General features: G+C 33.7%; 1 protein-coding gene across 2 annotated transcripts; it reads right to left on the bottom strand.

Moving 5' to 3' along the window:
- Window positions 1–6,107: 6,107 nt before the first annotated feature.
- Window positions 6,108–10,627, bottom strand: LOC131633308 (zinc finger BED domain-containing protein DAYSLEEPER). Of its 2 annotated transcripts, none has more exons than XM_058904024.1 (2): window positions 10,465–10,627; window positions 6,108–9,466 (listed from the first exon to the last, which is right to left on the bottom strand). In XM_058904024.1, exon 2 carries the CDS (start codon window positions 9,440–9,442, stop codon window positions 6,425–6,427), a length of 3,018 nt encoding a protein of 1,005 aa, XP_058760007.1. In that variant the 5' UTR covers window positions 9,443–9,466; window positions 10,465–10,627; the 3' UTR covers window positions 6,108–6,424. The 2 variants fall into 2 exon arrangements, with proteins under 2 accessions (XP_058760007.1, XP_058760012.1); XM_058904029.1 differs by lacking the exon at window positions 10,465–10,627 and adding an exon at window positions 9,610–10,444.
- Between the last annotated feature and the right edge of the window lie 5,499 nt (window positions 10,628–16,126).

Here is a 16,126-nt window from a genome sequence, read left to right on the forward strand (position 1 = left end):
TCAGTAGAGTTATCACTTGGGAATTTGTCAGTGGAGTATTTTTTTAGCACTTTAAAGTACTCTTGAGTATTCTAAAGTTACTTTAGAGTTGTACTGATTGTTGTAGGGTTGTGTAAAGTTCTCTTGAGAACTCTCTTTGTTATAGCCTTTGATGAGTTGTGAGTGTAAAATGAGAATAATAATTACTTTGTTGTGATGTTTTGAGTATATTGATTAGCTTGGTTTGAATTATCGAGTAATGACACAATTTTACTCCATTCTTGATTATTTTGAGCAAATATATAATTATTAAATTTAATTTTATAATTATTTTGAGTTGAGTAATTAAGAGAAATTACAGTGTGACCTTATATTGGCGAGGCAGGCGGTTCAGAGAGGAACTTGTTTGAGTATGAATTTTTGAGAATTGTTATGCTGTTGTTGTTCGAGTTTATGATTGATGTTTCCATAATCATGCACACATGTATCTTGGAGTTAGATAGGACTTGGGTTCAGTGAGGTCAGGTTTATAGAGAAACCATAACAGTCTCATGTCCAGAGAGGGACACTGTTCAAAGAGGAACCAGAGACAAGGATAGATCATTAACACACCCTCTGATGTCCAAAAATCCGGTACCAGATGCATATTGGAGGACGAGTTAAGTGCATTTTGCATTGTATTTATAATAATAATAATTGTTTGTTGTTGCTATGTGAGAATGATTTAAATGATATTTTAATTGTCATGTTTATATTTCACCGCTAACATTTGTAAGGATTATTCTCACCCCTTTCTTGTTTTTTGTGTGGCTTTGTATAATATTGTATAGATAATCATGAGGAGTAAGTGCTGCAATGAGTTGGAAGATGGCTTTGAAACTCTCTTTGTTTATTTATTATTTTTCGCTATTAGATGAAATTTTCTCTGATGTGTAACAATGGGAAACATGTCATTTGTTTTGAGTTGATGTTTGAACATTGTTAAATTCATTAAGTATTTCAATTGAAGAGACATTGAAAGTCTATGTTAATTATTTGAGTTTCGTTGTGAGTTTCGAAACTATTTGGAAAATATGCATGTATGTTTGAATAGGATCCTAAAATGATGATTTTATTTCTTTAAATTAAGAGTCAGGAGTTTAGGGTGTTATAGAAGTCCCCTCGCAAAAGCCACCAACAATCAACATTGCTTGCTATTTTTTTGAGCCACTCCAACTCATCCCCAATTTTAACTTTTGCATGAATGAATTGAAAATGCTTTTGAATGATTTGAAGTTTCATCTTGTCCTTCTTCCATCTTATATCTATACATCTATCAAAACCTCTCACTTTAGTGTACTCATATTCCTCAAATCCTAGTTGATTTAACTTCTTGCGAAGTTTTCCCAGATCAATGTGAGTTTCCATAATGATGAACATGTGAGGATGATTCTCTTGAATGTAATGATCACATACATGAATAAAGGCTTTGTTTCCAACTCCTCTGCAATTCCAAAATATTAATATATTTTGGTATCGATTCATACAAACTATTGTTTTTTTGATGTAGCCCCTTGCCTTGCAATCGACGTCTCCTCCATAAACTCCTTATCTGAGTCATCTTCAACTAAATATTTATCTTTTTTATTTCCTAGCGCTCCATATACCATTTCATCACTATCCCTTTTCAAAATAATTGGGGGATTTAGGCTGATAGAAATTTGGGTGGTCTCCGGTTATGGTTCCTCAATTGCTCCTTGGACCCTCAACAATTTGTCTAATTCATGCATCCTTTTTCCACGTGTTGATCCCTTACTATTGACTTTTTGAATTCCACGTGACACCATTACAAGTTGCTTATTTCTTTTCTTCTACGCACTTTCTATTTGACTCGTTGCTTGGTTGCTTTCCCCTTATGCATTAATTATTGGTCCCTTTTGCTGACTCTCTTTTTCTCTTACTCATTCATCTTCACGCATTGTTCCTTCTGGAATGTCATCTATTTGCTCAACATTCTCGTTTTCCTCCATTTTGTCATTCAATTCACCATTAAGCATATTAAACCTAGATCACTTTCTATTAATTTATTTATTAGCCATTGTTATCTTCCCCAGAGCACTTCGATCTACTGGATCCTTCCCTATTTTTTGGTTTTTGCTTGCGAACTCTTTTGGGTTTATGAACAACTCTTCAAGGCCCTATGTTGGCTAATTCAACATCCCAATTGTTTGATCCACTAGCTTTATCTTACTAAACCACCTATCCCTTACCTCAATTGTGGCTACCTTCTTCTCCCCACATCATTCTAAATAAGGGTTAAATTTTCCACGTGTTAGACATAAGAGATGAAGGCCTTCATATTCAACTTTGTAGTGAAGGTCTTTGATTGAGAAGATAGCAAGCATAAGCATAGTGAGACCCACCTGAATACATAACCTTGCATATGTCCTTCTTTCCCTTGTGAGCGTGTTCTTGTCTACTTTCATTGTTTTTCGAATTCAACCCCCAATGTATGATAGCACTCTGCTATCATAATACTTAATAGGTAAGCCATAAATTCTTACCCAAACAACAAGCTTTTCAATAGCATCCCCTGAAGGAAGAAATTCGCACTCCACTCTCTAACCATTAGATAGTGATCATAGATCAACCAAGGTCCATTCAAAAGCCCAAATTACTGGTCTTCCTCACTTCTAAAAGCGATAAAATAGAATTCCTGTCCAAAATCAACTATGTTGATGATGCCTCTTCTTGGCCACATTTGCAGTAGATAGTTATCCAAGGCCTTAAATTCAACATGCCTCTCTAGTATTTTAACGATAACTCTTTAATGTTGGACAAGTTACTTCAAGTACAAAAGGGGGTGAATTGTGGTATTCGAAATTTGTGATTAATTTTAACATTTTCTCGTTTAAGATCGTATTAGTAATTTTATGATCTCTCACTACTCGAACTATGAAATAATATCTCACTACACGAACTATCTAACAAGCTAACATTACAGTGGAACGATATAGTCTTTGAGAGGAAACAGTTTCTCTTCCGCATGAACATAATGGTCATTTTAATCTACTCAGGTAAAAACACTTGTTTGGAATGTCCTTTAGACTTTGCCCTACCGACTGGATATAAGATATGATATCCACTCTCTATAATATACGAATAGACAGCAGAAATTAAATAATTAAAATAAATAGTAGAAAGTTCAAGGATATGGTTAGAAAGATTGCACCAGATACTTATACCAGTTTGGCCGAACATTGGTCCAGTCCTATCCCCAATAGGTCTTCTTGATATTTTCACTATAGACTTAAAGCTTTTAAAGGTTATGCCCGCGAAACTTAATACAATCTGATCTTGAGATTTTAACACGCTTATCCCTAATTAAAATACAACTTTTACCCCAGGCTATGCTATCGAACCAATTTGAGATTTACGACAAATCTCTTTAACCAAAACAAACCAAAACAAAGCTTTTTCTAACAAAGCTTAATAAACCAATAACATAGATTTTACCACAGGTTGATCTCAAGAACCAAAAACTCAGTCTCTTAAAGGTATCACACCTTTAAAAATTTAAACAACCAGAAGCACTTAAGCAACCAGAAGTGAAATAAGAAAATTTTCCAAAAAGAGGAAGAAAGATAAATTCATAAGAAATATAAAATCGATGGAAAGTGACTTGATTTAAAGTGAGGATCATCCTCCCTTATATAGCAAAATGCTCTAATTGATTAGACAACTCAAGTATAATCTATTGTAAGGCCTAATTAGGAAAGTTTAGATATAGAGTCTTTACAAGTCATTAATGTCCTATCTTTGCTGATTGTATAATCAATTATCATCTTTCTAATCGATTATACAAGTGCCCTATCGATTGGATAGATCTAAAGGTTTTACCAATCGACTGACACATCTTTCCAATCGATTAGATGGTTATAAAAATATGTGGAAAACTTTTAATCACTTGGTTATGGATTTAGAAAAATATTATCAAGATAGAAAGGTATTTTGATGTGTGAGTGTGTGTGTGTGTGTGAGTTGCCTTAGTACTTTTAAGCTACTGCCTTAATTTTACAGTACTTGGTTCACTCAGACAAACTGACGGACATGACTTGACGAGCTTTCACACCTTTCAATAGAGTAGGTTCAAGACTTTGCAAAATAATATCTAATTGTATAAGCACTTGATCTTGACTCTTATAAGATGATTTGGTTATCGTTAGTGTTGAAGGCTATTGTCATGTGTTATTGTCATCAAAACTCCAAATGCTGGTCTTTATTACATGTAAACACATAGATCCACACATTCTTCCATGGTTCAATTATTCGTTGCTCTTCCTCCATCGATAGGGCGAATTCAGGATAATGATAGTCATTGTACTTTCGTTCTTCAATTTATGAGGTCTACCTCTTAATTATCGGCTTCCCCAAAACCTTCACTAGGGGAGTCTTGGACGTTTCTTGCATCACACTCCTCCGTCTTTTCTCCACTCACCATGTTTTTGTATGAGGGTAAATTCACCTGAAGAGTTTGTATAACATTATCTTTCAACGATATTATCGATCCTAATATGGGGTTAGGAAGAAAGCAATCTAACTAATATCTATCTTTAACCTTTTTCCTAATCCTTAACTTCAAGTCATCTTCTTCCACTTAATTTGATCGATTTGCAGAGGCAAACCCTAGAATCAAAAGAAGGCTGATGAGAACCCTTCATAGCCTTGTAGTCAGCTTAATTAACAAAATAAAATTTCCATTTGTTGAAAGTAACTCCTCATCATCTCCCCTAAACACGCCAAATACTATTGTTGGCATTCTCATTTGTCTTCAATGAAAGACCAACATAGTTATTTCTTCACGTTCATTTCAATTCATGCAACCATTTCTTACTATGTTTTCCCTGTCTATATTTAACGCACAATTTATATATGAATTTAATTTGTGATGGTTGATAACCAACGATTAATATATTTTCTTCAATAAATAGAGGCCAAAAAATAATTCATATAATTTGATTAACAATTTTTTTTTGTGTAAGCAAGATATTATATAAGGGAGAACTAATGTTAGTTAGATGACAACTATTAGAGAAAATATATTTTTGTGAAAAATATTACAAATATGTATACATAAAGATTTATATAAATTACATATGTTTTCTTTGAATTTTTTCTTCAACACGTCAGTTTCTATGTATATGAAATTAAACAATAATTCAATTAGGTTTCTTCCATATGATTATACATTTCATTCTTCACAAATGATAAATATTTTCTCCAATAGTTGCCATCTAACTAACATTAAACGTTTTTTTTAATAAAACACAACAAATATAAAATACCATTTCTACAAACTTAAATTGAAGAAAAAATTAAAATAATATTTAAATTAATTAAAATAAAAACTAATTTAAATATTAGTTGTGAGTAAATACACCAGGAAACAAATCTAATTGATATTAAAGTGAAAAAAAATTTAAACAATAAATATTAAAAGGGAAGTAGTAAGAGAAAGTGACGAAAAATAGTTTAGGGCATAATAAAAATTATAAGAAAAAAAGAGTGGGGTTAAGAGATACAGGTTAAAGTTTTTTAATTTTATTTTTTGTTTTAAAATTATTTTGAGGGCTTCCAAAATCAATGGGATTACTATTCCCGCTCTAAGGGTGTGAAAAACCAAAAAACACAGCTATTTTACATCACATACTTTTGTAAATAAGTCGCAACTTTATTTTACTTAAAAAAATAGTTCAGAAATATATTTTTTAAGAGATTTGTAAAACCTAGGCCTCGTGTAAACCTTCATTTACATCTATAACAAACCCAAGGAATAAGACCTATACTACTCACTCTCATTGCCTCTAGCATACTTAAAACTTAAAAGTATAAACAGACTTCTAATATTTAAAGACAATTGATAAATAACATCTACTCTTGTATTCACTTATTTGTCAGACTTTAGTTACAAAGAAAAAAAAAAACTAGACCTTGGCACTTAACAAAGTAAATGTATAAAAAATAATTTCACTGTCGTCCCAACAAAGTAAAATGCTTGAATATGGCTTCAAATATGTCAAAAAATTGGTGGGTGAAAACTAATTAATAATCTGAAAATTGTACCAAGAGGAGCATGTGACGTTTTCAGGTTTCATGACATTCATCGCCATAGGAGCATGAATTTATTTTTATTTGCAAACGAAGGTATTTGTTAGATCAATTAATCCGGAGTTACTGAATGGGGAAAACACAGGTAGTAAATTAATCCCACAAATGGATTTGATGCACCTCAAAGCTATAACTTAATTATTTAAGTCCAATCATCCAAATGCATTTCAATGTCAATAAGAATACTAATAGAAAATTACTAGGAATACTAAGTAAAATAACAGAACCTACCATCAAAGTTCAGCCACCACTCAGGTTCAAACATTGCAAAGAATCCCTGAACCAAAAGAAATTAAATCTAGAATTCAACTTTCACAAGTGCACTTGAGGCTTCCACTGCTCCATAATGCATCCAATCTTTGGCACATACAAGGGCTTCCACTACCTCTGGTCGCAAGGAACTTCGATACTGGTCCATCTCTTTGCTTTTACTATCAAATATAGAGTCAGCAGGAGCACTCGAAACCGGAACAGATAATATATCACGGGCCATCTTCGAAAGAGTTGGGTACTTGAGTTTGTTTAGCTTCCACCAACTCAATACATCAAAGTCTGGTACACGGGGCAGCAGTGATTCTTCCAGGTACTGGTCCAATTCAGACTTCGTCTGTTGGCTACTAGTTTCCATGATGTAGGCATCAAAATCTGTTAATCCATTTTCTGATAACATAGTTCCTCCAGGGGATCTGTTAGTATTGACATTTCCATCTTCTGCATAAGCTGGTGTCAGTGGCAGGGGAAGAGCCACATACTCGTTAAATAGTTCATGAATTCCATTATTAACAATCTTGACAAATTCATGAGCATCATCACCATAGATTTTTGTGAAGCTGAACTCAACAAGCTTCATCTTGAAGCGAGGATCCATAACTACTGCTATTGCCAGAACCAAACTACAATCTCTCCAGTACTTATCAATCTTTTCTTGCATGGGTTTAATAAGTTTGTTAAGGAAGGGGTCCTCCTCATTCATAACAGCACGGGCAAGATCCAGCTGCAATTTCCAAACTTCATGAAAGAAGGTAATGGCAGTGGGATGAGTAGTAGTGGTAAGAATGTTTGCTGCTTCATAAAGCAGCTTCAAATAACTACAGAGTGTCTCAACTAGCTTCCATTCTTGCATAGATGGGCTTCCCTTGTAATCATGATCCGAATCATCCAAACAAGAAAACACTTCCTTCAGCTCAGAAGCTGCCACCAACATTTGGTATGTTGTATTCCATTGGGTTTGGTCATCAATAAAAAGGCTCCTTTGACTGGGGACCTGAAGTTGCTGTTTGAGGTTTAGGAATTTTTCCTCGTGCAAATCTGAAGTCTTCACATATTTTACACTATCCCGGATTTTTTTCACTAGATCTTGTACAGAACTCAGCAAATCATTTGCAATGCTGCTAAAAGTTCTGGCAATGCAACTTCCCACCAACAACTGACCATTGAGGATAAGTGGATTTTTTGCAGAGAGTAATGATCTCAGATTTCCAAGGGAAACTTCACTGAGTGCACGATTACAAGTAATAGAAAACAGCCTGCCATCGAAATTCCAATCAGAAAGGCAAGCAGATACAGCATGGTTGATAGCAGAGTCAGAATCAGGGTATGGTTCCATCACAACGTTGAGAATTCTCTTCTGCAACTTCCAATCACTATCAACAAAATGTCCAGTTATAAATACATATCCTACAGACTGAGTTGAGGTCCACATGTCCAGTGTCAGACAGAAACGTCCTGGTAATCCCTCAAAATATTTGTGAAGTTTTTGTTTTTCCGACAGAAAAGTTGCAACACAGTCTCCTTGGACAGTGTTAAAGGTCACCATATTGAACTGGGGCTGCAGATTTTGGACAAACGCAACAAATCCTGGATGTTCAACCATGTGAAGGGGGTAATCATGCATAATGATCATCCTAGCAATCTCATGGCGGCAACGGTCTTGGTCAAAAATTATGAAAGGAGAACCCCCAGTTCTATAACGTCGCTTTGGAGTACTGCTAGCATTGCCAGCACTAGTTCCCCTTGCTCGGGGGGCAGATGTGTTTTGATCTTGGCCACGCAGAAGAGCTGCGCATGTCCCCTTAGCAATGTGGCGCTTAAGGTGGCTGGTCCCAGCAACCTTTGAACCAGTACTATAGGCAAAACTTTGATGGCATTGCTTGCAGTACGCTCTTCTACATCCGGGATCAACATTTTCTATGGTAAAGTGTTCCCAGACTATAGACTTCTTTTTCCTCCTTTTGCTTGGCTGAGTGTCTGGGGTAGGTTCCTCACAGTTCAGAGGAGTGTCAGCACTTACAATCTCATAGCTGGGTATGATGTTAGCATTGACAAGTCCATAGTGTTCTTGAGAATTAACTAGCTGATTCTCATGCAGTGTTTCACTATTTTCCAGCTCATAGTGATGTAACATTTGAGAATTAGCTAGTTGTCCGGGGGACAGTGTCTCGGAATCGGTTAGCTGATGGTTACACAGTGCCTCAGAATGGTCCAGATGATGATTGTTGGGAACTGTATCATACTGAGCAAGATGATCATGATGCATTGGTTTGATGTCTCTGATGTGACCATCTTCATGTTGTTCAGAACACGGCAATGGATCACAATTGGGTAGAGATTCAGGTTGAGGCAGCTGATCTTCAGGAATCATATGGAAATCAGCATAGTGATGGTTATGAGGGTGAGTTTCAGGATGAGAAAGGTGATGGTTGGGATCAATTGTGGAAGTGGCCAACTCATTTTCAGTCATGGCTTCTGTCATGACCACATCATTGATGTTCTGTTCCTCAGGCATGACCACCTCATTGCTTTGCTGTGTTTCAAACATAACCATTTCACTGCTATGCTGTGTTTCAGGTAAATCCACTTCATTGCTGTGCTGCGTTTCAGATACTACAACCCCACCATCATTTGGAAGCTCCTCGGAATTAACCTCAGCAGCGAACTTCTGGTCAAGAGTAGCCTCAGAACTAACAGGCTGATTGTCAGAGGGAGTTTCAGACTCGACTGATGGATTGTTGGGTGGTGCCTCATAATCAACTTGCTGATTGTTGTCTGAGGCATCAGCATTGCTCGACTGTCCGTTGGGTAGTGATTCTGAATTCTCTGGCTCGTTATTAGGAGGTTCGATAGTGTTGTCCAACTCATGATCGGATGTCCGTCCATTTGCATCACCATCAGAAGCCTGTAATTCAGCTGCAGGAATTTCAATGGCGGGTTCTACTTTGGAATCGGAGAGATCACTATCTGGCTGACAATCAGCACCCGTTGGAGCATTTTTCAGATCAAGGGTCGTATCCACTCTGTCTTCGTCAACAGTAATCATCTTATTTCAAAATGTAGTATCCACCTACAATACTCAGAAGAAACAATCACTAATTAATGGTGAATTTTATCAGGAAACATTTTTCAGAAATGGATGATAAAGTATACACATTAAGTATAGCCATAAAGAAAACATGAGATTACAAAGACATCAGATGTCAACACTACCATGCAAAGTTTTTAATTTGAATAATGACAAGCATAAAATATGCATTAGAGTACAATGGGTTATGAGCCCACTCTGGAGTCTGAAAAAAAAGAAGAACAAAGACATCACATAAATTGCATTAGAATGAACATAAGCATTTTTGTTTTCCTATAACCATATATGCAGACAAAACAGCAATAACATAACAACACTGCCCTTTCATCTTACAATAGCATCTTTACTCTGTTAGGAAAAAGGCCCAAGGAGTGAGTGGCCATCTTATCCCATATAGGCTTTGCATACAGTAAAATCCACCACTGTGTAGTGTCTATGAACCCATATAATACATAGGCCCACATATGGGTCGGATTGGCCCAATTAAATAAAAAAACAAAAACAAACATTTAGTAATAATAATAATATGAAAATAATAACATAACAGAACTCATCACCAGTATCATCCATGGCAGATTCTCGATCAAGTACTGCCCACAAATCTCACATAAACATTGCTTAAAATCAAAACTGGTATATGACATATTACATCATCAATGTACTACGACTGCATGAACTTATAAAATTTAATAAAAAAACGCAATAATAATCAATCTAACAGACCAGATCATAACCAAAATAAACAGATCCAATAAAACCTCAAAATCATGTTCTAATTCATACAAAAAAAACTAAACAACATAAATTGGAAGAGACATTAGAAATCAACAAATTCGAGAAAATCATGAAATTAGGGTTACAGATCTACAAATTGAAAAATAACATGGCCGAAACGCGGATCCGAACCGGAAACCGCGTCAGAAGATCGCCGGAGACAGATCTAGGGTTTAACATAGGAGAGAGAAAGAGAAAGGGCTCACCGGAGAAAGATGGAGATTGGGCCTGGACCTAATTGGACTTTAGAATTAGGGTTACTGCAATATGAAAACTAACTTGGTTGGTTTTCGCTAACACGAGGTAACGGAGTTTTTGAGTTTTTTTTCTCAAAAGTTTCGAAATAGGGCAATTCTCTTTGGATCTCTGAATTTGGACTCTTCAGGTCCATTAATAGTTTTTTATTATTATTTTATTCTGATTTTTTTTTTTGTTATTGTTGTTTTTTTTTAATTAGGGTTAGGACCGAATGAAGTGGACTACTATCAAACGCGTATGGGTCCCGCTACTTTAGTTTTTTTTTTTTAAATATAATTCTTAGCCCAATAATTTGTGGACGTTTTTCTATTCTACCTGCTCTTTTTAATTCTTTGAAATTCAATTTGATCCAACTACTTCTTCCTAGTCTTATAGACATTAAATCTGGTTCTTCTGCTTCAACTACAATGGGCTTCCATTTCTGATTCACAATTTATATATTTTTTGAAGAGAGAAATGTATATCCTTACTTCAGTTGAAATTATTTAGAGATTTTTTTAGGAAAAGTTTTATTATTCATTATGATATCAGATTTGAGTGATTAATTTATATTGTTGTCAAAAGATATCGAGTATACATATTTTTTTTTTGTATAAATAACTAATGATTAGAAAGTCATAAATTATATTTTGCATATATTTCACCATTTTATGTATATAGTATGGTTCTAATTATGCAAATCAGGAAATTAAAAGAGTAAAATCAAACACATTACACATTACTTGAGATCCCCTCACAAATTTCTTTTATTTTCATGTGGATATCTACTTTACTATCTCGTCTCGTGAGTGATAAATAATCAAAGAGTTTTAATGTATTTACATCATCAAGAATGATGTGTAAGGTTAATATATTTCAGTTAGCAACAACAAAATGTGACATCTTTCTCAATTCTCTTTTTAGAGCTGCCTCAACATATTATTTTATAGTGTAAAATAAGTGTGTAGAGTTATAATAGCCTCGTCAACACTATGTGCATGAATCATAAAATTAAATGGAATCATATATAGTTTGATTTGGATTTTAAAATCGTTTTTATTAAACCGGTTTATTTTTTAAATTGATTTACACGTGGGTGGATTTGGTTTTAAACCGATTTTTCAAAAAAATAATAATTTTTAAGAAACTACTTTTAAACCGATTTCTCTCAAAACTAATTCAATATTTAAAATCAATCTATAATATAAGAAAATAACATGTTCTAGAAAATACCCAATTGACTTTTTGTTATCTTAATCTAAATTAATAATTTAGAGGCAAAAAATGTCTTTTGTTGATTTTTTCCAACTCACTTTTTATTTTTTCACTTTTCAACTCACTTTTCACTTTTCACATTTCACTTTTCACTTTTAACTTTTCACTTTTTATTACTTTATTATTATTATTTATAAAAATTATTAATCAAAATATTTCAATAAATTATTTTTTAATAAAAAAACTATCATGATCATTTTAAATGATTGTCAATTTACATTTAAAATAATATTTAATTTTTAAAAATTAACTTTAATAATTAAATATTAATAACGAAGAAATATAATTTGAAATAATTTTTACTTTAAGATACAATACTTTTAAAGAAAATAATAATAATTTTAGTTTGAAATAAATATTTCAATTAAAATGAATTTAAAAATATACTTGAAAATATGTGTTATTAGATAAAATACAAAAGTGTATGTCAGTTATCATTAACTTTAATTCAATAATATAAGAAAATAACATGTTCTAGAAAATACTCAATTGCCTTTTTGTTATCTTAATCTAAATTAATAATTTAAGGGCAAAAAATGTCTTTTGTTGATTTTTTCCAACTTACTTTTCATTTTTTCACTCAGTTATCATTAACTTTCATTTATATGATTCAAAATATTATTATATTAATATATGTCATTAATGATTTAAATATTATTATATATGAAAAATGCTATTTATGATCCAATAAAATTTTTATTCAAAAAATGTAGACTATACGGGAAAAAAACTATTATTTATCTAAATATTTTTATATACGGAAATTTACAATCGATTCAGTTATTTTGTAAACGATACCTAAACATAAATAATATTTGCATATGGAAAAAATCTATTAATGATATAAATATTTTTATATATGAAAAATTGTATTAATGATCCCAAAAAAATTGTATTAAAAAAAGGTATACGGGAAAAGTACTATTATTGATCTAAATATTTTTATATACGAAAATGTATAATTGATTAAGATATTTTTTTAAATGATACCTAAACATAAATAATATTTGTATACGGAAAAAATCTATTATTGATTTAAATATTTTTATATTAAAAAAAATACTATTTATGATCCAAAAATTTTGATTAAAATTTTGGATACTAATTTGGTTATAAATAAATGGTTTTTTGCACACCCATAGTCAGCACATGTTTTCAATTCCAATGTAGCAATGGTCTTCTCTTGTCGAGACTTCCTCTCCGCATTTAAGGAGGATTCAAGTTTAGTAATCCTGGCAGCTAAGACAAAATGGGAACCATGACTTATAGCCTCATCCTGATAAGCCTTAGCATGACTAGTTTTTTTCTAGAGGGATGGCATGTCTTCCTGAAGCTTGGAGCATTTATGTTCCATAGCTTCACACTCCCCTTCCTAGATATCCCTCTCCTCAGAAGGATTTTTCATTTTCAAGACATCTCCCCGACTATCAACATCAACATCAAGGGAGAATAAAGAAATCGACCTGTAAATTTAGAAGGTGGCTTTAGAAAAAAGTTAAATCTTTTCTGTCTCAAGGAGGTTCTGAAGGTGGGTCAGATCCTCTTCAGACATGGGAGTATCAACCTCTTGGGAAGTGCAAGAAATTCAAGTTGGCATGATAACCAAGAGCTTGATAAGAAAGTTGGTCGACCCTTAGGCGGTACCCTTAGACAAACGAGTCTGTTTCACTAGATCTCCCCTTAAGAGAGGACTTTGGTCTTGGCCCTTATCCCTTTTTGTAGTGGGAGAAGAAGATTGAGTCTAGTTTAGTAGTCACAACAATATCTCCAGAAGAAGGTGGTAGGTAGGACAAGATTTGTGGGAGGGGAGTAGTGGTTTGAGTCGAATGAGTGATTTTAACACCCCTCACCTCCCGTTCCTTAATAGCATACATCTTATGCATGGCATCCATCTTATCTGCAAGTATAAACACCCATCTTAAAAAAAGAAAGAAAGAGGGATGACTCCATCCTCACCAAAAATCTCTTTCCTCTCTAAACGACCGACCACACCCACAATAATGTGAGTATCAATTGACTGTTTCCTCTATGAGGAAGTCGTCACAACACTATGTTAGAACAAGATTTGTTTTGATCAATATTCTATGTTTTGATGATAACATTATATATGAATTTTGTATAAGACAATGTGGTACTCTAATCCTTTGCATTTTCCATTTCAGAAAATACATAAAGAGTATGCACAAATCAGCGCTCAGAAGCACTGACTCAGAAGATTCTGGATGGCTACATCAGAACATGCTCTGGCAAGACATCAGAAGATGGTCAAGCAGAATCAGAACATGAACTGAAAGCATCAGAAGAACGAAGTCAGAAGTAGAAGTTTTGAATTGGTATCACGCTCAAGCTCTTCAAAGTCATAAGATAATTCAGAACTTGAGCGTGATACCAATTCAGAACTTGAGCGTGATACAAATAATTGTCAACAGCCCTTTCTTCTGATGCTTGAGCGTGACACAAGAAAGGGGGGTTTGAATATGTCTGCACCAAGCGTGACACAAGAAAGGGGGTTTGAATATGTCAACAGCTTGGTGCCGACTTATTCAAAAATAATTGTGTTCATTGTTTTTATCTTACAAGTTTTTGAAGTCACACTTATTCAAACCCCCCTTTCTAAGTGTTTTTCTATCCTTCACACTAGTGCCAAACCCTCATTCATAGCCAAGTCCCCAATAAAGAGTTTCTAGATCTATCTGCGTAATAACTTCTTCAGGGGTAAGAAAATCCAATTGAACACCAAACGAATGAGGTTCACGATAAACATGGACCAAAGCCCAGTATTTTCCGAAATCTATTTGTACAAGAGTAGAAAGACCCAGTGATACTGGAATAGGTTGTGGAGTGAGCTTTTAGAGTACATGGCCTCACCACCACGAAACGCCCTCAAAAGTCTCCATAGTTTTCAGGAAAGGGGCTAAATAAAGGAACATGATGGCGTAGCACGATAAACTCATGATTCCAGATAATATACCTAGAGGTATGAATTATAGAAAAGATACGGAAGAACAACCGATAGGAAAGTTTCTAAGACATATACTCGGCCAAACATTAGAACACCCATTACTACAAATAATACATTTCATGACGAAACTTTCACCTTAGCCCGAAAAAAAAGGTATTATGCCTAGGGGCGCTATGTTTTATTTTTAATAATAATAAAAATAACATATTCCTTCAGTTTTTAAGAAAAACGAGGGGAAAGACAAATTAGAACACGCTTCGAATCCCAGCTTTTGCAGTTTATGTTTTTATTTGTTTATAAGTGTAAACTAAATGAACTAACCCTTTGGTTTTTTGATATTATTGAGGGATCAAATAATCATATTTCACTATAAAAGCACTCATAAAAAAGATTTTAACCTAATCCTTACTTATATGAAGCCCCCTCAAACTCGTATGCATCATTCTTTGAGATGAATTGCAAGACAGAAAAATATTTAATGTTCTTCTATCTAGAACAAAACATTTTATCTGCCCTTGCAATTTGTCTCACATAATGGTGTTGATGTTGTTATTGTTGTTGTATTTTTGCTCATTTGATAGATTGCATGTGCAAAAAATCAATCTTGCTTCAAAAACTTGTTGTACATTTCTAACCAAAGAAATAGTTTGATATTTCTTGTGTACTCCTCTCTCTTTAAACAAACAGACTGCTAAAAAATGGTGATTTTGAATGCAAAGTTCTGACATTCAAGCACCATTCTCTTAGAAGTTGGAGCTTAAACAGAGAAGGGAACTTCAACTTACACAAAGATGGGAGCTTCAACTTACACAAAGAAGGGAGCTCAACCTTTGAAAAGATATGTCGTAAACAATTTATCTTAATATTATGTGTAAACAATGTAATATTTTTTTTAAAAAAAGTTATCCACCACGATTTTAATCCAAAATTGAGGTGATAGTTTAAAGGGGATGATAGTTTACCTCGATTTTATAGTTAATCAAGGGGTATAATAATCATATTTTATTATAAAAATATTCGTTAAATAGATTTTACCTTAATCCTAAATAATGTGAAGCCGCCCCAAAGAGAGGAAATATTTACCACCGCTACAACATATCTTTGGGATGGATTGCAAGTGCAGAAAATAAAAATTCTCATTGGTCCTGGAAATAGATCTCTAACATCTTGCATGGGACCTCTAGCATCTAAATCTTGATATCATCGAAGATTTGTTGTATACAATGTATTTTTAATATTCAATGAAAATAATGTAACTAAAAAAATGTGCATTCACCTCAGTGATTTGTCATGATCGAGGTGATAGTTAAGCGTTTTTCTCTATACTATATACACCGGCCTTAACAAATCTTTTTCCTTCATTTAATAATTATAAAATCTTGTTGAATAATGAA

This window comes from Vicia villosa, linkage group LG1 (genome assembly GCF_029867415.1).
Source record: "Vicia villosa cultivar HV-30 ecotype Madison, WI linkage group LG1, Vvil1.0, whole genome shotgun sequence".
Classification (NCBI taxonomy): Eukaryota; Viridiplantae; Streptophyta; class Magnoliopsida; order Fabales; family Fabaceae; genus Vicia; species Vicia villosa.

Excerpts from the sequence above, each read along its gene's own strand:
- LOC131633308 (XM_058904024.1), bottom strand. The coding sequence starts at position 9,442 with ATGATTACTGTTGACGAAGACAGAGTGGATACGACCCTTGATCTGAAA.